The sequence below is a fragment of the Condylostylus longicornis genome, unplaced genomic scaffold (genome assembly GCF_029603195.1).
Source record: "Condylostylus longicornis isolate FDR11 unplaced genomic scaffold, ASM2960319v2 ptg000045l, whole genome shotgun sequence".
Taxonomy (NCBI): domain Eukaryota; kingdom Metazoa; phylum Arthropoda; class Insecta; order Diptera; family Dolichopodidae; genus Condylostylus; species Condylostylus longicornis.
The window spans coordinates 1,465,329-1,489,921 of NW_026578014.1; the positions used below are offsets into that span (position 1 = coordinate 1,465,329).

The 24,593-nt window shown below is 23.8% G+C and overlaps 1 protein-coding gene and 1 long non-coding RNA gene across 3 annotated transcripts; one reads left to right on the plus strand and one right to left on the minus strand.

Annotated features, from left to right (window-relative positions):
- Nucleotides 1-509: 509 nt before the first annotated feature.
- Nucleotides 510-24,032, minus strand: LOC129610595 (solute carrier family 23 member 1). Of its 2 annotated transcripts, none has more exons than XM_055523208.1 (7): nucleotides 23,854-24,032; nucleotides 6,430-7,200; nucleotides 5,327-5,501; nucleotides 4,936-5,016; nucleotides 1,417-1,556; nucleotides 845-1,335; nucleotides 510-732 (listed from the first exon to the last, which is right to left on the minus strand). In XM_055523208.1, the coding sequence occupies exons 1-7, from the start codon at nucleotides 23,881-23,883 to the stop codon at nucleotides 672-674; spliced, it is 1,749 nt and encodes a 582-aa protein (XP_055379183.1). In that variant the 5' UTR covers nucleotides 23,884-24,032; the 3' UTR covers nucleotides 510-671. The 2 variants fall into 2 exon arrangements, with proteins under 2 accessions (XP_055379183.1, XP_055379182.1); XM_055523207.1 differs by lacking the exon at nucleotides 23,854-24,032 and adding an exon at nucleotides 8,548-8,854 and having other exon boundaries at nucleotides 511-732.
- LOC129610596 (uncharacterized) lies at nucleotides 14,388-15,278 on the plus strand. The gene is made up of 3 exons (XR_008697099.1): nucleotides 14,388-14,691; nucleotides 14,815-14,911; nucleotides 15,058-15,278. It is a non-coding gene; the product is annotated as an uncharacterized LOC129610596 (long non-coding RNA).
- Nucleotides 24,033-24,593: the final 561 nt, after the last annotated feature.

The window sequence follows — 24,593 nt, forward strand, 5'->3', positions numbered from 1 at the left end:
CGAAAAAGTTTCTTTAATGGTTTCCACAACAATTCTAAAAGTGAACAATAAAAAATATAGAACAATAAAAAATGGAATTCTTAATGGGGTAAAATCACCAAATGATGCTCGTGCATTTATTTCTGAAAAGAAAATTTGTCTTATCATCTTTGCAATTTTGTTATAGAGTAAAACTTCTTTGATTTACTGTTTATATGTTTTGTTTAAAAAATAAAAGTATTAAAATTATATTTCACGTAAGAGAGAAACACTAAGAACACCGAAAAATTATGAAAATCTTCTGACAATTTATTTCTATTGACTTGCGCTGTATTTTCCGCGTTAAAAGTTTTCATACGTTTAAATGCTACATCTTCGTAATGAATATTAGGTAAAATTGCTCATCATTAAATTCTAGTACTTTTAGTTTACATAAATTCGGTACTTCTCATATTCAATAGTTCATTTTTAATCATTTTGCTAATGATTTACATACATAAAATTCTTAGCTTTAAAATGTTCAAATTATTTATTACAGATATTAATTCTATGTATACAATGAACATACATTAACAAAATAATTTTAATTAATGTACAATTATTCATATATTTATATAGCTATACAATGATAACTGACAAGAAACAAAAATTTCTAAGCAAGATATTTAGAACTCAAGTTACAATTTGAAATATTAGGATTCTTTTTTTAATCTATAAGTTGGCAAAAATGGTACATGATAAGTCCAATCCCATCTAAAATTATATAAAAAAATTTTTATAACAACATTAAAAATTAATAATAAATTTTTGAAATTTATGAAATTTAAATTTGAATAGAATAATAAAAAAAGAAATTTCAACTCACTTTTTTAATAGATCCATTCCCATCGGGAAATCATAATCACTTGATGGTTTTTCAACAACATCACCATCACCCAAATCCATTTCTTTTGACCATTCAACAAGTCCACGTTCTTCATCGGTTCCCGGTATAATATTATCTAAAAAGCAACCTAAAAATCCACCTACTAATATTGTTGTACCTAATAATACTGATAATGTTGCATCAACTGTATCATTTCCAGTTTTAATAACACCTGGATGATTTTGCATCCATTTACATAATACCATTGGGAAAAAAATTGATAAACCTAGTATATATAGATTTCTTGATGATCTCAAATCAACATACTGAAGTGTTGATAAACCGAATGCTATAATCATACCAAACATTACACAAAAAATACCACCAACTACAGAATCAGGTATCATAATGAAAATTGCACCAAATTTTCCAATAACACCTTGTAATATCATTATAAAAGCAGCCCATTGTATAACACGTCGACTACCAACCTTAAAATGAAAATATTTAATTATATAAAATAATATTAATTTTCTAGTAGCTTGTATCTATAATTTAAGTATTATAACAACCTTTGTTACACCAATAGCGCCAACATTTTCACCAAATGTGTTTGTACCATTTCCCGATCCCCATAATCCAGCTAACATTGTGCCCAATCCTTCGGTTGCAATACCACGATTAATTGCATGCAATGGTGGTGAACCAGCCTCTATAAAAAATAAATTAATCAAAAAAAAAACGATTATTTAAAATATTTTATTAAATTTCTAAAATTTGATTCCAAATTATTTTACATAAGGGAAACGATTTAAATAGTAATTTCGTATGGCTTTAACAATTAATTCATACTGTTATTAATTTACTGTGCTTCGTGTTCAAAAATATGTTTTTTAATTTTGGTGAATTTTCGAGAATCCCGTATTTTACATACTACATATTATATCATTTTGATGAACCATTGAAATTAAACTTCGATCAATTTAACACGTTCTTCAGATATCAAATTTCATTAAAAAAAAATTAAAAATTTTTACATAGTTTAAATGTAATCTTATTATTCACTTAAATTTATGCATTTTCCTGCATCTACATAAGTCGTTACTCGTTACCGTATTTATAATTTTACGATCGGCATAAATAAATAATATTGATTTAGAAACTATATATATATATAGGTAATGACAGTTTAAGCACGAAGAAATTGTAAAAATAATTTTTTTACCTTTTATGAAATATTTTGTAATATTATTATTGCTCTTAATATATTGATGATGAAATGAAAAACAAATAGCTTTGAAGTATTGATATAATGAAAAATAGCTTAACACTTTAATCAACGACTATTATTAAAGCTAATATTAAAGCGGAAGATATAATTATTCATTTTTTTTATTCAATAAATTAAAAAATGCAACTAACAATTGTTTATTTGTTTTTCTTGAAATCATATATAATTTATGCACATAATAATTTACATTAAATTAAACTTGGTTGCATATAACTACTCGTATATCTTTGATCAGATTTCAATTAAATAATAATTATTAAAATATTAACTAATGAAATTCATAAAAATAATAAAATTATAGATAAAATAATACATTTTAAATTGTTTAATAATATAAAGGTGGTGGTCTGCCCAATAATGAGGTATAATAATTATCAAATAGTTTGCTTTAGAATTTTTTAATATTGACCCCTACTTGATAATAAAAATTTTATAAATTCTTTTGTGCACTAAAAAACTGTACTTTATCATATTGCTATTGTTATGCTAAAAATGTTTGAAAATTCTTAATTAATAAACTTTTCCATAAAACATTGATATTGAATATTATAGAGCTAATTAAGAATTTATTGAAGTTTTAGGATATAGTTCTTAAAATAAAAGATAGAGTTATAAAATCATCAAGAGAAATTTCGGAAAAACATTTAAAGAGCTATACTGAGATTTGATTTGAAAAAGAACAAATAAAGTAAATTAGTTTTAAATTGATAATCTTTTATAGCAATTCGAGTAAAATCTATATGCCACTTAAAGAAAGACCAACTACATTCGTATATTTTCATCAAATAGCTTTGATTTGCTATTAAATATTCAAAAGCCCAACTTTATAAAAAAAATATATATAGCTAAAAACAACAATAATAAACGTAATGCAAGATTTATTCTGTTATACTGTAATATTTTGAATACAAAATTAATTTTTTATACAGTAATTATTATTATATAAATAATTTTGTTACACAAAATGAATGTAGTAAATTTTACAATAATAAGATGCTGATTTATTAATCACAGTTTTAAAATTTTTGGTGTGATTTAATAATTAATTAAATTTATGCAATTGCAATATTATTAAATAAATTATAATCTTTTATAGTATTGGTTTTTGTAATAAAAATTGTTATTTTGGAAGTATAACGTTTAATATAAGTCAAAAAAACCTAATTTTATCAGACGCTTTAACATATTTTAAGATACACTTTAAATGCTGTATACAAGTGAACTTCTACACCAAAATTGTCGTATTTCAGTTTACTTTTAAAATTGAGCTTAATTAACATATAATAGTAATAATTAATATTGAAATATTATTTATAATTGTTGGGAATATTGTGTTAATCATATTTAGTTTAAAATAGTTGCAATTCTTTACAAAATATGGTATTCAAAATTATTGATGTTATAAGCGTGCAAAATGTTCATTCTGACTAACTCTTATACAAACTATTATGGTATTTTGTATCGGCAATTATTGTCAGATAATTATCCAAGTTATTTGAATTATTCATTATTAAAATGTTAATTATTTTAGTGACTACAATATAGAAATTATGGAAATTATTGTTTGTAAAAGCAACACGATTTAAAGAAATAATTTCAAATTATTTAATTAATTATTAAAATTTTCATACGATTTCGTTAGCTAATTCATACACAGCATTATAGCAAAACTAAAAAAATATTTTTGTGATGTTGTCACATATAACACATCTTGTGTTCGCAATCCTCTCCGAATAATGTTAATTAAGATGGTATAAAAGATTTTAAATTTATAAGAGAATGGGACTATAATAATAAGTAGTTGGGGAAAGTTTGATAACACTAATAATTACTCCACAGTTATACAACCTTTACATGAATTTAAGTACAATTAATTTGTAATATCGTTATATCCTACAAAAAACTGGAAAAATATCCTACAAAAAAGTGTAAGTATGGTACATAAATTTTTTTTTTGGTATATAATTTCTCAACATTTTGATGTAAAAATATGAATGAAATTGTTTAATAGTATGAAAAGTAACTCATGGCTCAAATAAAATATTCATGGGTTAATATACGAGTAATGCACATAAAATTCAATAATAATTTTACAATATAACTTTCAATATTTAAAACGAACTTTGAATTTGAAGATACCATGTCTCTTCTAAAAAGCAAATCAGTGTATTGTTGAAACTTTTGATGTAGCAAAGAATTTGTAAGTGTTTAAGTCACTTTAATCGCGCAAATTTTGAATAATAAATGTTCTTAAAAAGGAATAGTTATAGATATATATATATTTAATATTTTTGTATATTTTAATATAAAATTAATTTAATTATGTTATGTACTGTTTATGAAATTAAACTGCAAATTAGACTACGAGTATTAAATGAATTCTGACATTCATTATTTAATTAGCAAATTAAATAAGAATTCTTATATAAAATTTAAAATGAAACATTATAAAATAACATTAAATTGATTTATTTATATATGCTATATAAATAAATAAAATCAATAACATGTGAGATTTAAAGGATATATTTTTGGTCATAAACGGTTTAATAAACATTGTAAAAAATATGTTGGCTCTAAACTTAAATTTCGAGTACATTGTTAAAAATTTAAGAAAGTCTAAAATATAACAAGTCATATTCAATATATTTTTTGTGTTTCTATTGGTAACAGAGAAATCTTTTTTGATAATTTTGTGAAAATGTTGTTTCATCAATATTCAAATATAATTTACATAATTCTTGTATATTGTGTATCATGTACCTAATGCTAATAAAATTGTCATTTAACGTAAATTTACCTGACATTTGTGAAACTGTTGGATAATAGCTTATTGATTCTACTGTACATGCCAATACACCAGCCAACATTCCGAGAACACCTAAAATATAATAATGTTATTATCATTTATTTACATATTATGTAGATACATACGTGTATGCATTTGTAATCTTAAATGTTACGAGTATGTTATATGATTATGAAACTATGAAAACTTTAAACATTATGCTTAAAAGATATAGTATTTTAAATTCAGTTTTTATCTTGTGTGTCTATATGTAATGAAAAACAATATGTGTACTATGTATTGCTTACAATGGTATAACATTTATATTATATGTACTCTTATGTAGGTGTTTGTGTATTATTATGTGCATTAATGAAGAAGAAATATATATACAATACAAAACCTGCAAGTGTTACTGTTGGAAGACCAAATTGACCTGGATATGGTATGTAAAACCATGAAGCATCTGTAAGAACACGTAATCTTATATCCGTTCTTGAGGGATGACCTTCTTCGAAAACATTTGTCAATGTTAAAATTCCACATAAACTCCACATAATTGCTATGGTAAGCAAAACCTGTATAAAAATTTTTATGTACAAAAAGAAAAAAATTTTTTAATATTGCTTACTGGTATCTGCATGTACTTGTACATATACGTTTATATATTTTATATGTATTTATATTGCGCTTAGAAATATATTTATGTACATGGAATAATTAGTTTAATGTAGATTTAAGATAATTAAAGTGATTTTCATTTACATAAGGAAATTACACTTTTTTCTCTTTCTTTATTCAAATATTTTACAAATTTTTATTTTTTGCAAGTATTGCTCCCGTAATTTACAAAATTGCTTTAAAGTTATCCTATTCTTAGGGTAAGAAAAATTTGCATGGTGTGCATAATAATTGTTATATTAGAAAAATATAGGAAAAGTATATTACATATTTTAAGAGTTTATGCAAAGCTCTTATTCTGATGTTTTAAGATTCTATTATTTTTGGCACCTTGTTACATTTGGCAATGGAAAATTTTAGGGAAGTTGGTTGAAATAAATTTTGCACACACATTACAATATTTTGTAAATTATTTTATTACTTTTCATAAGTTAGATAAGTTTTACCTTATATTTAGTTTTTTTGTTTACTTTGTAAATTGTAACATTTGTTTGAACAAACATACTTGTAGGCTTATATTAAGGAAATTTTAAGATAACAAAGAGCAATAAATTGCGAATTGATAAGATAAATTTTAAGTTGCATTTTCAGAAATCAAATCAGACTTCTCGTGATTAGATTTCGTTGTCAATTAAATAAATCCGGTACTTGTAAATTATGCGTATGGATTTTCAAGTTTTCTATTTCTACATCTACATATATTGCAGTTTAAGTGAAGTACTTGTTTTACAGTTATTTATCACGTCATCTCGAAATTTCTCTACAAATACTTTATAAAATAAATACTAAAAGTGTTTTTTTTTTTAAATAATATGTCAAACTTACCGGGAATAATTTAAATAATTGAAAACGTGTAACAACTAAACCTTGATTTTTTCGATAAGTAATTGTTGGAACACTAACATTAACTAACACTTGTGAAAATAATGTTAACATAGCTGTCGTACCAGCTGCAATACCCCAATGCTTTGAAGCCGTTTCAGCTGCATGCTCAAATAATGTTAATCCAACTAAAGATACAGTTGGTACTATGGTTAATGGAGTAACAAATTTTAAAATTTTTCCAACTAATCCAGTGTATCCAATAAAAACTTGAAAGAGGGATGATACCGCTATAGCGCCTGATAGTTCTCTCATTCTAATTTGCCATAATTCTAATTTTTCATCATCATTCATTTTTGAAATTTCTTCTTCTGGTGGACATTTCCATTGTGGTAAATTTAGTATAGCTAATGTTGGTACTAAAAATGATATTGTACCTCCTTGTACAATAGGGAGTCGGCAACCCCATGTTGCCTGAAAATATGTTACAATACCTGTAACAAATATCATTGTTGATATAATAACACCACGGTTTGGGTCTTCATCTGCCATACATAGTGCTGGTGTTAAAATAAAGGGAATTGATACAATAGCACCAATCATTGTTAAATAATGCTGGAATGCTAATGGAATACTAAGATACCATGGGGGTGCGTCATTTATACCATAAAGAAGTTTAGATTCTTTTTTCGGTTCATTCTGATTATTGGAATTTACTTGAGAGTTTTGTTTATTTGAATCAACAATTTCTACGTTTTGCTTAACATCTTCCATCTGAAATCAAGAAAGTATAAATTTAGTTTCAAAATTATTCAAGAGCTTGTTTATGCTATACTTATTATTATAAGGTTAATATAGTTTTGAGTATCAAAAAAGGCATTTGTAATCTTGAAAAGTGAGCTTTCACATACATAATAACTCAACGAGTTTTTTTATAAAATTCTAGGCTACTGTGGTCGCAGTTCCTATCAGTTTATATTGAGAGTTACAAGGGTTTTTAAAAGTTTTATGAACATTTTCAGCTCGTTGAATCTGCACAAAATAACAGTCCTTTTGTAGTGCAACTATGTCGTATACGTATTTTTATTAAAGTTTTAGCAATCTGAGAAAATTTTAATGTACGGTTATGTAAAATTTGAAAGAAAACGCGAAATAAAGTTTTAAATTCAAATAAATTTAGTTGCAGCTTTATAATTAACGTACATGCAAACAAAACAATATTTTTAAGATCCTATATTAAACGGGCACATTTTTAATAAGCAATTAAGATATCATAAAAATATTTCTCAAATATAAGTTAATAAATTTTAAGTAGGCGTAAATGGAAATTTTTCACAAAAAAGTTTAAAACTTGAAAGAGAAAGCTTATACAGCATCGTACAAAAGATATTTTAAAATTATACCAACTTAATCATATCATTAATAGTATAATTGTTTTATTGGTTTGTATGATTAATATGTAAGATTAAATATGAATAAATTTATTACAGTTATGAAAAAAGGCCGCTTTTTATATAATTTGAAAAATTTTCCATTGTATTATTGAAAATTATTATAAAATAAAATTCATATTTATTTAAATGAGATATTTTTCCAAATATAAGTATACAAACATATTTTCATTAAGGTTTATTGACTTAAAAGCTGTGAAGCAAATATAGAATTAAAGAAACGAGCTTTTTGGAAATTTTGTTTATTTCGCAAATTTTAAGCAAAGTTTACGCAAAATTATGATATTTAAACTCGCAAGCAAGTATATACAACACGTCATTATGCAACTTGAAAATTAACTTCCCCTTATAATAATATTCATTAAAATGTATAAAATGCTCGTCGATATTATTTCGTTTAACATCAAATTTTGTAGTTCTTATTATTGTTTGTGCACGATTCATTACTACTTTTAAGATTTTAAGGAATCAATAAAATTTTATTTGGATACTTCATAAATAATTATTTTTGTACCAAATATATAAAGTGATTTATATAATGAGAATTAATTCATCTAATCATGTATCACCAATACCTAAAATATTTTTCAATTCTTCTTCCAACAAAAATGTTTATCATAGCAATATGTTTTAACCTTAACATACATAATATGTACGCAATGTAACTTACAAGCAGACTACTATAACTTGTTGCCGCCTTCATTTTGATGCTGTTATATTTTGCAGTATATTTTGCCGACAAAAGTATTTAAAAACTTTGAAAATCACAAATCAGTTAAAATACTTAATATTTATTTCATATTTATTTTATGAAAACATTTAAAACCCATAAGCAAAATATTTTCATAAATTTTGTTCAATTTTATGAAAATAAACTCAATCAACATAATTTTTAATAAAAATTTAAAAGAAAAAAAAAAACTCTCAATAGAGTTGAATCCTCTTATTGTTACAATTTTTAATTAATTTAAGAACCTTGACAAACGCTTGCTTAAAATAAACTAATTTTGTTAAATAATTTATTCTGTAATAGTTGCAATTTTCTTGAAGTGCTCTAATGCAATTTGATATGATAATTTTTATTGTACACTTTTAATATTTAATATTTAGACATTTATTCAATTTTACTTTATGTGCAAAATTTTCATTTTTAAAAAAATATTATAAAGAAGTTCTATATAATAGTTCTTTATCAGAACTACTATAGGAAAATATGAAGCTAATTTTATGATTTGAGTGTTATCGAAGGTTCCATTTTCACATTTTTCTAGTAACAAAAATGATGATAGTGGAAAATGTTCATATTGGTTTCACTCTGCTGGTTGGTCTGTTTATAAAACTGCAACACCAAGTTAAAAATATAAAATTTTCTGCACAAATGGATCTTAGTGAAAGTATAATTTGTATCTTTTCTTCACAATTTGTTTGTATCTCCCCTCGCCAGTATGTTATAACTTTCCAAAGTCTTGAAAAAGTAATTGTTTAACAAACAACTGCTTTAGAACCAGAGCTAGCCAGCCATGAATGCCATGTATTAAATTGTTGTTTAAATTAAAGTGAAATGTGCTATCGACTACATTTTCTAACAAGATTTCGACACAATATGTTAATAATATAAAGGCAAAAATTGAGAAATGTGAGAGTAATCATTCCAATATTACAAGTGTATGAAAAAGGTTAATTTTTTTTTGTATAAAAAAGTGAGGAAGAATTTTTTAATTATAAAAATATAATCTCATACAAAATCTCATACAAATAAAAGACTGCAAAGACAATTATTAACATGCTTTGTTTTGTAAACTTTTTTACAATAATGAACATAGAACACATTAAGTTTAAGGCGTTCGAAAGAAAGTATTACACTTTCCATTAAAAAAATTAAAAAAGCATGAACAGCAAATTTTTATTACCCTTTCAAAGCAAAAAAAAAAATTAAATTATAGACATTTTTATATTTTACTTTACAATTTATTGTAAAAATCACACCTGTTACATATATATTGTGTAAAAAAAAAAGTAAACCAATAAAAACTTAAATTAATTAGATGATTTTTTAAGTTTGAATGCTTTATTATTAGAATAAACTGCTGGCTAGAAACTATGGGATATAAAAGAGATGTGATTTTAGTACGTTTTATTTTTCGGTGAAAATCATATATTAAACCAAATTAAACAAAATTTAGGAAACTAATTTTATTAAAAATTATTTTTAAAAAATGGCAAATAAAACAATGAAAAGCTGCGCTATAATCAATGGAAGATATTGCTGATTTGAAAAACATTTTTTTATGTAAATTATTATAAACGAAATTAGTGCTGCTGCACTTATTTAGGAATAAAATTTTATATTTTAGCCTTATTTACTAAAGAATTAAGATAAGTAATAATGTTTTTTTAAATGACATTATCAATCAAAACATAATTATATCGCGCTTAATATATTTTTAAACGGTTATTTAAGAAATGAAAAATATTAAATAATAATGACAGCAAGTTTAGTTTCAATAATTGCTTATATTTACATTTTTAACACATTTCATTTTGATTCATTAAATTGTCATTTTATCGCAATTATCGTGATTTATATTGAATCAAATATTTTTATGCATACTCGTATACATATACATATAATTTTCAATATAAAAGTTTAATATAGTGATGGAAAATTTATTTCTTTAGCAATAATGTGTTATCGTTTGGATGTAATTAAATAAAATCGCAGTAGATATTTTCTTGAAGCAAATATCTACTGCAATTACTGTATTTAAAATATTTGTCAAACAAATAATGTGCACACTAAAAATTTTAGCGAGTGAATTCCAACTAGACAAATTCTAGTGACGAAATTCACGTGAATTCAAGGAAAATTAATTAGTTTTCTTGCAATTTCAATTTTTTGAATTAGAAATCTAGTATTTTACAACTAGATGCTCTAGGAAATTTATTTTGCCATAGAATTCTGGTAAACAACAATTACTGTCTAGTAATATAGAAAAACAGGAAATAGAATAGAAGTAATTTTTACTTGAAAACTCTATAAATAAATAGATTCCATTAATGCATTTGAAGCATGTTAGACGTCTAGAAAAATTAAATAGAATAAAGAGAAAAATAATAGATTCCATTTACGTACAGAACAACTAGAAATCTAGGGAGTTTTGGACGAATCTGGGCGAAAAGAACGGAATCCGATTTTATAATTTCCAGTTTGCAATTTTACAAAAATGCGAAATAGAATAGAAGCAATTTTTACTGGAAAACTATGAAAATCAATAGATTCCATTAATGCATTTGAAGCATGTCAGATGGCTAGTAAAATTAATCAGAATAAAGAGAAAAATAATAGATTCCATTTACGTACAGAATAACTAGAAATCTAGGGAGTTTTGAACGAATCTGGGTGAAAAGAACGGAATCCGATTTTATACTTTCCAGTTTGCAATTTTGCAAAAATGCGAAATAGAATAGAATTAATTTTTACTGGAAAACTGTGAAAATCAATAAATTCCATTAATGCATTTGAAGCATGTGAGATGTCTAGCAAAATTAAATAGAATAAAGAGAAAAATAATAGATTCCATTCACGTACAGAATAACTAGGAATCTAGGGAGCTTTGAGGGAGAATCTGGGCTAAAAATACAGAATTTGGATTTACACTTTCGAGTTGACATGTTTTCAGAAACGGGGAATAGAATATACATACTAGTAATTTTTGCTAGAAAACTACAAAGATAAATAGATTCCACTAATGCTCTTAAAGCATGTGAGACGTCTAGCAAAATTAAATGGAATAAACAGAATAATAATAGACTCCATCCACGGACAGGATAGCTTGACATCTAGAGAATTTTAGTCGAATCTGGAAGAAAAAGACGGAGTTCGGTTTCGTGCTTTCGATTTTTTAGCGGTTGTCCGGAGATCTAGTAAATTTAAAAGGAATCTAAACAAAACAAACCGAACTATATACTATATATTACCCATACAAAGAAACCATGCAGCATCGAAAAAAATAACACGTGGTTTTTTAAACTTTGCCTTGTAATTGATCCAATGAGCTAACTTTTAGCAAAAGTTATAAGCTCATTGGGTAAAATAAATTGTTTTGATAAAATTATAAATAGAATAATACACATTAATTAGAATTAAAATTTGATAGTACTTAGAAATATGCATGCAACTACAAAATTATTTTAAATTACATTGCAATTTCCTCTGTCCTTTTTTGATTTTTGTACGTCTTTTGGTTTTGTTTTCAATATTTTGTTAAAAATCGCGGCTTTGTACAAAAAAGATAACTTTGTCAAAAATTGCTACACATATGATTCAATTTTGCGTTTCGTAAAAACTGACATTTGTAAAAAAAATCTGTTATTACTATTGTGAAATAGCTATAGAACTATTTCTTGAACATAATAATTCATACTTTATTCATAATTAATACTTTCTTCGTTCAAATACATATTACTATAAATAGTAACTTAAAATGAACATCGAAACCCTTTTTGTCTTACTATGTTTTTTAAAGTCAAATAAAGGATTCAAACTAGTAAATGCGTCAAAATTTAGTAAAATAGAATTTAATATAAGATCTATGACTTTTCTGAAAATTTAACAAGTCTTAACATTACATTTAAATTATTTCTTGCTTCATTGCATAATTGCAAAAAAAGTTTAAATATGAAGATTATAGTTTTAAGAAATTTTGAGAAGAATGTAATATTAAATCACAAAAACAGGCTAATAGATTGGGGGATTATTAGTCGAAGCTTCATAAGGACTGAGGACTTGTTATATTTTGAGCACGATATGGACGTACATATGAACGTATATAAATACATAATATTTGTGATATTATAAATGATAACTATATAAGTCTAACTAAGAAAACTAAGAAAATATACTTATGTATATGAAAATTTGAAATTTTTGGCATTACTATTACAGCTACTTTTCATTTTAACTTTCCAAAACCAATGAAATGTGGTCACACTATTCTAATTATTCTATTTCTACATTTGTTTACGTATGGCTTTACGCTTTTTTAAAAGTGTGACCACGTGTACATTTTTTAAATTATAAATTTTACATGGAAAACTAAAAATTTCCACATTACAAAAGATTTAAATTTTCAAATTTGATTTATGTACATAAACTTTTAGTTAATAGTATGTGTATGTAATGCATTTTTATGTATATTTTACTTATGCATGTATACATAAAAATTTATACATTTTATATAAGTAATTCAAAAATTTAAACATAATATAATAAAAAATTTTTTTGAAATCTTATTATAATAATTAATTGAATATCAACTTCAGTGCATTTATACTTATTATTTATTCCCTCATACTTCGGTGCATTTATATTTGTACAAATTTAAAAATGTACAATATTTAGCTTTTAGCAAAGCTAAGTGAACAAGCACATTTGTTACCCACTAATTTAAATAAGATATTTTTGGCAATTTTTAAAAAGAAAAATGCTTAGAATATGTTTATTATTTTAGTTTTATGGTACATATTCCAGATATAAAAACATAAATTCATATAATAAAATAGTTGGGCCAGTAATTATTAACTTAGATTTGCAAAAAAATATGCTATTAATATTTTAATAATAGATTAACAAATAATATACTATTATCGTGATATGGTCACACTTTGCGCAACATGTAACAGCATGTTGAAATATTTTTCACATAAACAATACGCGCATAAAATGTACATATACAATTCTACATTATTACAATAATTAGGTAGCCATGAAATCAAAATTCAACAAAATGTATAAAATTTGTACATATACATACATACATAGTTCTGTATATTGTATTTAAAATATTTGGTTTAAATTTTACAGTTATTTAAGAACATGCTAAAAAAACAATGAACAGAAAAGTAAAATTTTTTTGATTTTCGTTTCATTTTTTTTTAAGTCCAGACGTACATATGTATGTATACCAAATAAAAAAAGTTTGATGGTGAAAAGAATAACGCAATAAAGCGTCTAAAGAAGAACACTCGATTTTGTTTTAAATCTTTCTCTTTTAAAATTTATAAATATACAAAGCTTCATATTTTTGTTAACATTTTTATGCCAAATGAGTTGCAAATTTTTTTTAACCATTTATTAAATCCCAGGTATTTTCATTAAGCATGTTCAAAAGATTTTTCTTAAATATTTATTTTCAGAAAGGTTTCTCAATTTTACTCCTTTGTTATTTAATATTTTCTTAAAACTAAAGAAATTTTCAATTTATTTTGCTTAATAATGTATATAATAATTCTTTGGATTTTATTTGTTGCATTACTCCTTGCACCACCAAGTTTTTTTTGCGCCTTAATATTATTTAAACGTATACAGCATACTAATATTAGCATAAATATAAACTTAACATATACATACATGTATATTTAAACTACAAATCTAGTAATATTTTCTAAAAAATAGTAAATATCAATAGACTTCTTGCAAATTTTAATATTTTTTAGGAGGTTCTAGCATAATTAAATGAGAAATAGTAAAATACACATGATTTCAGTTGAAATTTCAGCAAAATCGGCGAGATTTTTAAAAAATATTGAATAACGTGGCAGTATTGAACGGAACTTCGAAGAGTGAACTTTAATTGTGAGTTTAGTTAGTTGCAGTTAATGTAAATCAAAAATTAGCAACAATAAAAATAACGCAAAAAAATTAAAAAATAGTGCAAACAAATTAAAACAAGTGCAAATAAATTATAAAACAATGTAAACAATTTCAAAAGAAATAAAGAAAATTGTTACAAAAATTAAAAAACATATTTTAGAGGTACATATGTTCATATACATACATATGTATATACATCAAAGCATATATAAATACATACATACGAGTATATGCATGCTGTTTATCCGCATAAAGCATAAATATTTTATTTTTTGTAATTTTAAGGTTTGTAATTCTCAAAATATGGACGTTGGGGCTTCTTTTGTCTATTTGGTGGAAAAAGGTATTACGAGTAATAAGGATGTTGCAGAAATTTTGAGAAGTAAGCAAAATATTATTTTTAAAAAATATTAATTATTTTTTATCTTTTTTTTATTTTAACTGTAATTTTTCCGCGTCATTTTACGTACGCCCTAATCGACGTTTATATGTATGCGTGTAATTTTTTTTTTTTTATTTTAAATTTAGATTGCAAAACTGAAAACATTGATTCCTCCAGAACAAAACTTCAATCGTATAAAATATTTAATGAACGAGACATTTTAAAATCGTAGATTTGAAGTTGGATATTTAAACATATTGGATACTTACCTAACATTTCTTTCCTACAAGGGCACAGTTGTAAAAATCGCAAACTAATTTATGAGTGCTTTTTAAAAGTTGCTTTTAATTTCTAGATTGAAAATGGATTGGAGCTCTTAAAAGGTAAAAGATTTAACATTCAAGTATTGGAAAACCTTAACTTAGAACCATTTTATAGGAAGGAAACAGAATTTCTCCAATATGGTGAGTTTCGATATAAATTTAGCTAAAAAACTCAATTAACTTATTATTTTTCAATTTTTTAAGAATCTTGCTGCCAAGAAGAAATTTGAAAAAAAACTAATGTTTTGATTGCGATAAATTTAGATGATTGGGAAAAACTTGTTGCAGAGGAAGATTTAATATCCCTCGTTTTAGAAATTTATGTGAGATATAAGAACTGCTTTGTCTTTTTTTAGATTTTTTTTTTTTTAATTTAAGTAATATATTTGTTTACAGATTAATGCTAATATAAAAAATGTTTTAGATAACGAGAATAAGCAACCGTATCTCGTTTACAGATGTACTGAAAAATTTTCACGCCTGACTGAAAACATTTATTTAGTAATTGACCGAAAAATTATGGAGTGCACAAACGATTTTCTTACAGTAAACATTATCTTTTTCTTGTAATTTAAAATTTGATAAAAAAATTTTGAAGTTGTTAAATTTTTTCGAAGTTTATATATACAAAATGAAAAATGTAAAATGGTACTGTTTCGGTGTTATATTAAAAAATTATCAATTAATGTTATTTAGTGTTTGGTTATATTATAAAATTTTTATAATTTTATGTATGTAAATGTTGCAAAATGATATAGATGACAAATCATTTAAATACACCTTATAATAATATTATAACAAATACACAGAAATGTACCACTCTTTATACATATACATATTTTATCTTTAAGAAGTAGGAATGTTAATTATTTATTATTGCTTTTCTTTTTTGAAAAATATTATACCTGATTATGTATGTAGATAAATATGAATACTAATACTAAAAATGTATTATGACCAAATAATTATATATTTTTTATTATTGGTTAAATTTAGAAGTGCTGTAGCACGTTTCATATTCTTTTTCTATAAATAACCCTACTAAATAAAACAGTTTGTTTATGAAAGGATATACACGTATGCGTAGCATTGATTTCTAATTTTTTGAATTAACTTAAGTGTGCAACATGTAATACTGATATCACAACTTCAAAAATAAAAAAATGTATTTAAAAAAATATATTGCTATGTTAAATTTAAATGAAAAAACGTAAGAACATTATCATAAAACATTTTGTCAAACGCTATAAAAGTTAAAAATAAAAACCATAATTTGTTATGTAAGACACAAAAATTGTTATTTTTCTATGAAATGTCATTTATATTGCTTGAAATTTTTTGTGATGAGTTTCCTAAAATAACTTTAAAAATTTGTTATGAAATTAGAAATATTACAACTACAAAAGTTTTAACATTAGAATTTTCGAAAATTTTGGTTTAGCCAAACCGTAGTTAGGTAGGATATAAATCTGCTTAATATATCTATCCAATGCCATAGGATAGATGTATTTCACAGATTTTCTATAATTATCCTATAGAAATTGACCATCTTTTTTAATTAGAAATCTGTTCCTAATTACTAGAAACAGGTTATTTAAAAAACTGGAAATCCAAAGTTTCTCTTCAGGAAATCTATTTGAAAAAACTAGAACTATGATGAAAAATGAAATAGTTGTCTAGTTTTATTCAATAGTAATATATTGACATTTACTGGAAAGTGATTACTATTGTTATGGAAATTCTAGTCTTTATTATGGAAAATCTAGTTAAACTGCCAAGAATACCGTAAGAAATCTAAAAGATTTTCTTGCTTATTTCACTAGGCATTTTCTTAATTTCTCTAGTAATCCTCTTATTTTCACTAGAAGGTAGTCTCTCAAATTGTTGGGAATTCTAGCATTTATCATTGGAAGTCAGGTAAAACAAGCAAGTGGTTCTAGAAAAAATTAATGTGCTTTCTAGTTTTTTTTATCACTGTAACTCTGTGTGTTTTCACTCGAAATCAGGTAACTCTCATAATGGAAATTCTGGTAATTTTTCACAGGGAATCTAATTAAGTTATCTAGAATACCGCAAAAATATTGAACCGATTTTCCAGCATTTTTTATCAATATACTGTTTTTTTTCACTAGAAACTGGTTACTTAAAATACTGTTAATTCTAGTGTGCTTCATTGAAAATGCAGTTAAGTTATATGAAATACTAGTGAAAATAAAGAGATTTTCTACTAGAAATAGTTTTCGGATTCTTATTAAACGTAGTTGTCCAGATAACTAGAACTCTAGCTTTTTCAATGGCAATTCTAATTAAACCTACTAGAATATCAGTTAAATATTAAACTAGACAATCTATTGATTTTTTTTTCACTAGAAAAATCTAGGAGCGCAACTCTAGTTGTATTTTACTTGAATCTAGTTGAAAAAAATTTAGTGTGTGCTACATACAATCTTTTAAAGTTTATTTATTAATGTTGTTAATTTCGAAAAACTTTAACAGCAACGTTTTTTATTAAAGAACACTAGAATTTCTTAATATAAATAGATTTTTTTAAAAACAGCTTCTTAAACAAAACTGTAAAGAAAATATGCTTGTTGTTTTAAAACACTGACTTTCTCAACAGCTTCTTTGATAGGATAATTACCTTGATTTAGATTTTGCTTTAATAGCCTAATTTTGTGCTCCTCTTTTTCAGTCATCTTTTCAAAATTCAGTCATGAAAATATCGCAACTGAGCTTAACGCCTTGAAATAAAATGAACGGTGACTGGATTTTGTATATATATTTTTTTAATAAACGTGATGTTATACAAAAATACTCTTCTCATTAAAAATTACATTGTACGAGTATGTGTTGCTCACTCACTTTCTTCTCACCAGATGAGCAAAAAGAGATAAATCAGATTATTAATAAATATTCACAATGCTCTATGTAAATTTTAAGATTTAAAAAATGTGCTAACTCATTATTTTTTTTTGAAGACGTCAATGAAACCTAAGTATTTGTTTTTCAATCAAAATAAGTAAAACGTGTCTAAATATTATTAGATTATTTATTTCACATTTAATGATGCAAGAAAATAGTAACCTTTTCTAGATGTTGCTTGTGTCCCAAATATATGTATGTATGTAATTTAATGAAATAAAATGCATACGCGCCAAAAATTGAGCTGTAAAATCTCAATTTAAATATAAGAATACTTACATAGATACTATACAATATTATAGTATCTATGTAAGTATTCTTATATTTATAATCTATAAAAAGGTTAAAATTAAATTTAGAAATCTTCAATTTATCACAATAATTTTTTAGTTATATATTTTTTGTAAGAATTAGTGGTAGTTAATTAGATAATTAAATTATAAAAAATAAATTAGATTTTTTCTTCTGAATAATTACTACATTATATATGAGTGGAAAATACTTTTATTAATTTATAATTACATTGAATCATCTACATAACATTTTTTTTATTTAATTGAATTAAATAAGATATTCTAAAAAAATTTGAGTTTTGTAATAAAGTTATTATTTAAGAACGAACTTAGATAATTTTAGAATTAAACTATAGGAAAAAATTCTAGTTTCAAAATTAGTTTGCATAAAATGCGATTTTTATTTACAAAAAGTATATTGTTACCTTTTATAACAAAACCATTATATAACGGAAATAAATACTTGGTTGTTAATGAATCAATTTTTATTAGCGCTGAAAAGTTGATACCAAAATTGCTGAATTCCAAATCTTGCTTAAAGATTTTTTTCATTTCAAAATTTTATTCTATATTATTTTGATAAAAGTGCTACAATTTCTAAAGCATAATTTTATGGGTTCATTGCCAAACGTTTATTGCCTATTCCGAAAAGTTTAATAACTAAATGATTGTTGTTAGTGCTGAAGTTTATAACATTATCAAATTAATTAATATGAATAAAAAAATTTTTAAGCTTAATTACAATTTTTGTCAACAATTACATTTTTTATTAAATAATGAATATGTATAACAGAAAAAACCCTGTTTTATAATATTTGTTCATAAAAGTTATTTTTCAGAAAGTAAACTTTTATTTTGAAGCTATAACTTTATCATAATTTGACAGAACAGAAATCAAATATTAAGCTAAGAAGAAACCTTCAAAAATGGTCGCTTTGCGTAATTACCCTTATAAGATTTGTGTCGCATATTTACTGTCATTGGGCAATTACTCTCGCTGCGGAATTACCCTTATTGCATAATTACCAGCATTGCTATCTCTAGCCTATTCTTATACTACTACAAGAAAACTTTAAATATTCAATAATTTTAAAGGCATATAAATATATAGATACATATATGTATGTGCATGATATTTTTTATTTCGTATTGAAAGAAAATTTTCTTCCAAGCATTTTAATTATCGTCATTACGCTAGTCACACGACTTTAATAAGTGTATTTTTAACTAAATATAATTTACATTGTATACATACATATATAAATACGTATGTAAAAATATAATATAAATGCATGCCATGCTTATCATTGAAAAATCTATCTGTATCATAAATGAGTTATGCTATACGTGATCAGCTGTAATATTGTGTGCTTTACGGTTATATATACACATTTATAATGTATATGCGTTCTATGTACCTATATAATAAAATACTAAAATCAATGCAACATACATAAGTATGCATGTATTTATGTGCATTATATATACTATATGACGTTTTTATTAATATACTTTTATACTATTTATATAGATAAAAATATTGCATTGGGCTTGTATTTTCTTATTTGTTTCTCATTTTCTATAATGTTTTAAAATGCTTTATTTTTTCTCTTAAATCAATTTTCTATAACAAACGATTTAATAATAATTAACATATGTATAATATGTTAGAGGGAGAAGAAAAATTTTGTGAACAATTTATTTTTAAATGATTTGAATTAATTCAAAAAACAGATCGAAACAATATTATGATTAATAATACGATTGATTGAAGATTTGAGAATTGGGATATTAAGCTTACCATGCTGTGACAAGAAATTTGCAATGACTAATAACAAACTATCAAATTTGTTTTTGCTCAAAAATAATTTTTTTTTAATTGTTAAGCCTTTTGCAATAGAAGAGTATAGAAGCATACTTTCAATTTCAACTGTAAATATAAATATTGAGCTGGGTAAAGAAACTTAAATTAAAATACTACCGTTCTTTTAGGTGAATGACTTTTTAAGCCATTAAAATTTATAACAAAATTAAAGAAAAGTTTTCAAAATTAATTAAATTTTGGGCTAAACTTACTTTATTTGCTAAATGATATAAAACATTTAGTATAAAAACTAATAATTTAAAGTATAGGTTAGTAGTGCCTTTAACTGCTTGCATATGAGAATGTACATACAATATACATATACATACACTCTATGCAATGATTATGTTATTATATTATATTTAAAATCCAGTTGATTAATTAATGTACCGCTGATTTACATACAATGGACTACAATTGACAAGTAATAAATATGAAAAATGTTGACAAATTATAACAGTTATTGTTCGATGAAACACTACTTGTGTGCGCATATAAATCATCTAGAAACATATTTAACATTTCTGGGATTTTACAAGAAATTATTTAAAATTATTTTTATAATTAGAAAAAAAACTTATTGAAGATAATAATAAAAAAAAATTAAATGTAAAATAGCTATAGAGTTTTCATACATACATATATACAGTATAATCTAAATATGTATGTCGTGTACACAATTTGTTTAAGTGTGTATATTCAAGGGTTGAGTAAATTTTAAAACATATTCGCAAACTTATTGCTAATTTCGTAAATTTGTACTTACGAAATAATATCTTTCATACATGTATGCATCTTTAATTAATGTACGCGTTTTTATACTAGCAATGCTGCCTCGGATTATATATGAAAATTATAATAATAATTACAATTTTGATATTACTTTTATCTACTGTTATATAATTATTCAAAAAGATGAAAAAAAAATTGAAATCAATTTACTTAAAGAATAAATTAATTTAAAACTTAGAAAGCTTTAATTTTTCCGTCATATTTTACTTATAGATTGAGAAAATGAAAAAATTTCCTTAATAAATGATATATTTGATAAATTGTTCAGATAAAAATTTATACGTTAAAAGTTTTATTAATTTTCTTTGATAACATTTAGGAGAAAACTACAATAACAATAATTAAAGAAACTAATTTGCTTTCCCGTCTTTTAAAATTACGTGAATTAAAATTGAAGAAAACTCAACGGACTAATATTGGGTGCATATTCATATACATACTTATATTTAGAAAGAAACTGACTTTCTAATTCAAACCTCTTCGCTTTCGGACTGTTAAAAATAATTACAGAAATATTTAATATTTTTATACTTAAATAAATAAGGTTAGTCTATTATTATTTTCTTATGCAAAATTTGTAATTATCATAATTATGGGGAATATAATTTCGTTTATTGAGGCATTTTAAATAGCTTTAATAACAATTTTTTTTACAATATTTTTGTTAGTGGGTAGTATGACATGTTTATCATGCATCGTATAAATTAACTTTTCATTAAAAGGTTAACAGAAAAGATGAAAAATCTATATATGAATTTCGTAATTTAAGATACCCTGCAATGATTTTTGCAATTTAGATTTATAGTAGAAAGTTTATCATGTTTATTTTTTTTATTTTATTATCATATTATTAATGAATATTCATATATTTAGTTTAACTATTTTCAGAATTTATATCTAAGGAAATTAATACTAATTTAAATACAGAATTTTAATAAATATGAGTGAGTATTGACGTTATATATTTTTTATCATATTTGTAGTTTAAAAATTTAATGGATTTGCAATGGAACAATTTTGTAATTTAAAAATAGATATTAATTTAAATTAAATTATAATGTATAGTAGTTAAAAAGATATAATATTCGTAATAAATGCTTAATACTAAAGCTAATAAGGGCTTAAGTTGAATTTTATAAATTTTTACTTGAATTTTCAATTTATGACTGTAAAACACAATGTATGTATATTTATTTATATTTGAATACCTTTTGGGTATAGGAATAATAAATTTTTCATATTAATTCTACAGTTAATGCCATACTTCGGAAACTCTTACTAAAAGTCGTTGCACGTTATGGAACTGTTAAAAAGTTGAACAATTAAATAGCAAGACCAAAATTAATGTAATTAACAAGCAACTTATAAATATAATTTAATTATTATAATTAATGAATATTGTTCATACATAATCTATATACACACACATAGGCACTGTATGGATTATATTTACCTATATTAGAGTATAATATTTGGAAAAGTACTGTGTTTTTCTTACTGTGTTTGGGTTTTTCAAACTGTAATTAAAACGAATTATTTTACACTGTAAAAAGGAAATTAATAATTCATAAAGCTATTCAGATTGAATTTTAAATGAATTTTAGCATCTTTCATTAAATTCTATATTAATTTTTATTTTGTATCTGACTATTTGATATTTGAGGGACGAATAATTTTGTATTCAATATTTTGATGCAGTTTATATTGATTATACCATTACGAAAACAATTAAGTATACCAACGAAAGTTAAAATTAAGTGATGAAACACTTAAGTATACAAATGAAAGTTAACAATAACATCGAAAAGTTTAATGTATCTGGGGATCCGGAAGGTCGTCTTCGCCTGGAAGCGAAATTTTCTCTCTTGATTAGAATGAGAATGGTGTTTCTTGTATTCCGTTATAGCTACATATGGAATATGAGCTACACATGGAAACTGCGGCCTTCATTCTAAAAGTTTCTTTGCTCTAGTTGGAAGGGATAGGGGCATAAAGGACTGTATAGTAGCTTTCATTTCCTATATGACGTTGAAAATTTCAGTTGGCATTAATCCACAAATCTTTACACGTATAATTATTGATAATTTTATATATAAGAATTTTGATTGCGGGATTCAATCTTAATATTATTATGTTCAAATTTCTTGTACATTGTTAAAAAAGTATTTTATTTATAGTCTACATAATTTGAAACAAGCAAAATTAACAAGGTCTTGCTAATTTCAAAGCAAATTTTTTTTGATCTTTTGTAATATTTGCTTTGTGTTAATTGACTGCAAAAATAACTCAAATTAAAGTGTATTTTTATCGTTTGTTAAATATTTTGCTTCTATTAATAGCCTTATTGTTATTTTCCATTTGAAGCAATATTATAATATTAAAATAAACGTTTTTTGCTACAGGCAGTCATCATAAATGTGCATAGAAGGAGCTTAGAACTAAATATTGAAAGACAAATACCTTAAAAAAACAAATTTTTAAAAATTTTTTTATAGGTAATGGAATAGAATTTTGTTTTTCTGGAAATTGGAAATTGTAGAAATAGAAGCAATTATAGTGATACTTTAAAAATTAAGGCATTATTTGACTAAGTCCAATTGTTTACTTACTGGAGTTAAATTAGAAAAACAATAGTTATACTATAAGTTTATTGCAATATTTTTATGTACATAGTTGTGTACTTTTTTAGTGTTTAAATTCATGACATTATTAAAATTTTCTATTTGTTTTCTTCTATTCAATACTTACTGGTATTGTTGTTTCCGAAGAAATAACCATTTTGGAAGATTTTTTGATCACTACTTTATTCTTTGAAAATTAGTTGTGCACTATTATATAAAAAACTCTTATACTCTTTAATGTAGGTATATAATTATGTACATGTATTTAAAAAATATTATCACTTTCCAAAAATTTATTTGAAGCTATAAAATTTTTATCTATTCAAACATTAGTAGAAAACATTAAGAATATTAAAATTCAAGGACTAAAATTTTATTCATTTAGATATTATGAAAATTATTTAATTTTGCTTTACAAGTTATACTTATTTTTTTTATATAATAATTAATTAATTGGATGATGAATTTTTAAAAACTATAAATGAATTCCTGTAAATAAAACACACAATATTAATTATTATTGTATATAAAATATAATAATATATATCAATTTTCAATATAATTATAATATTTTAATTAATCCAGACATAAGATTTTGTATAATACGTAACCGTGTATACAATATGTAACCGACATAAAATTTTTCACTAAATTACTATTATTATATTAAATTAAAATTATTATAATATTTTTATAATAAAATTCTATAAATTTTTTTAAATAAGAAACTATTTTTTCTTTTACTACAATTAATTTTATTATTTAATAAACTATTAGGAATTGACATCGCTGGCAACAGTTAAAATACGACTAAAGTCATTGAAAAAAAAAAATTAAATGGAAGATTTTCCTATATAAAAAAATCTT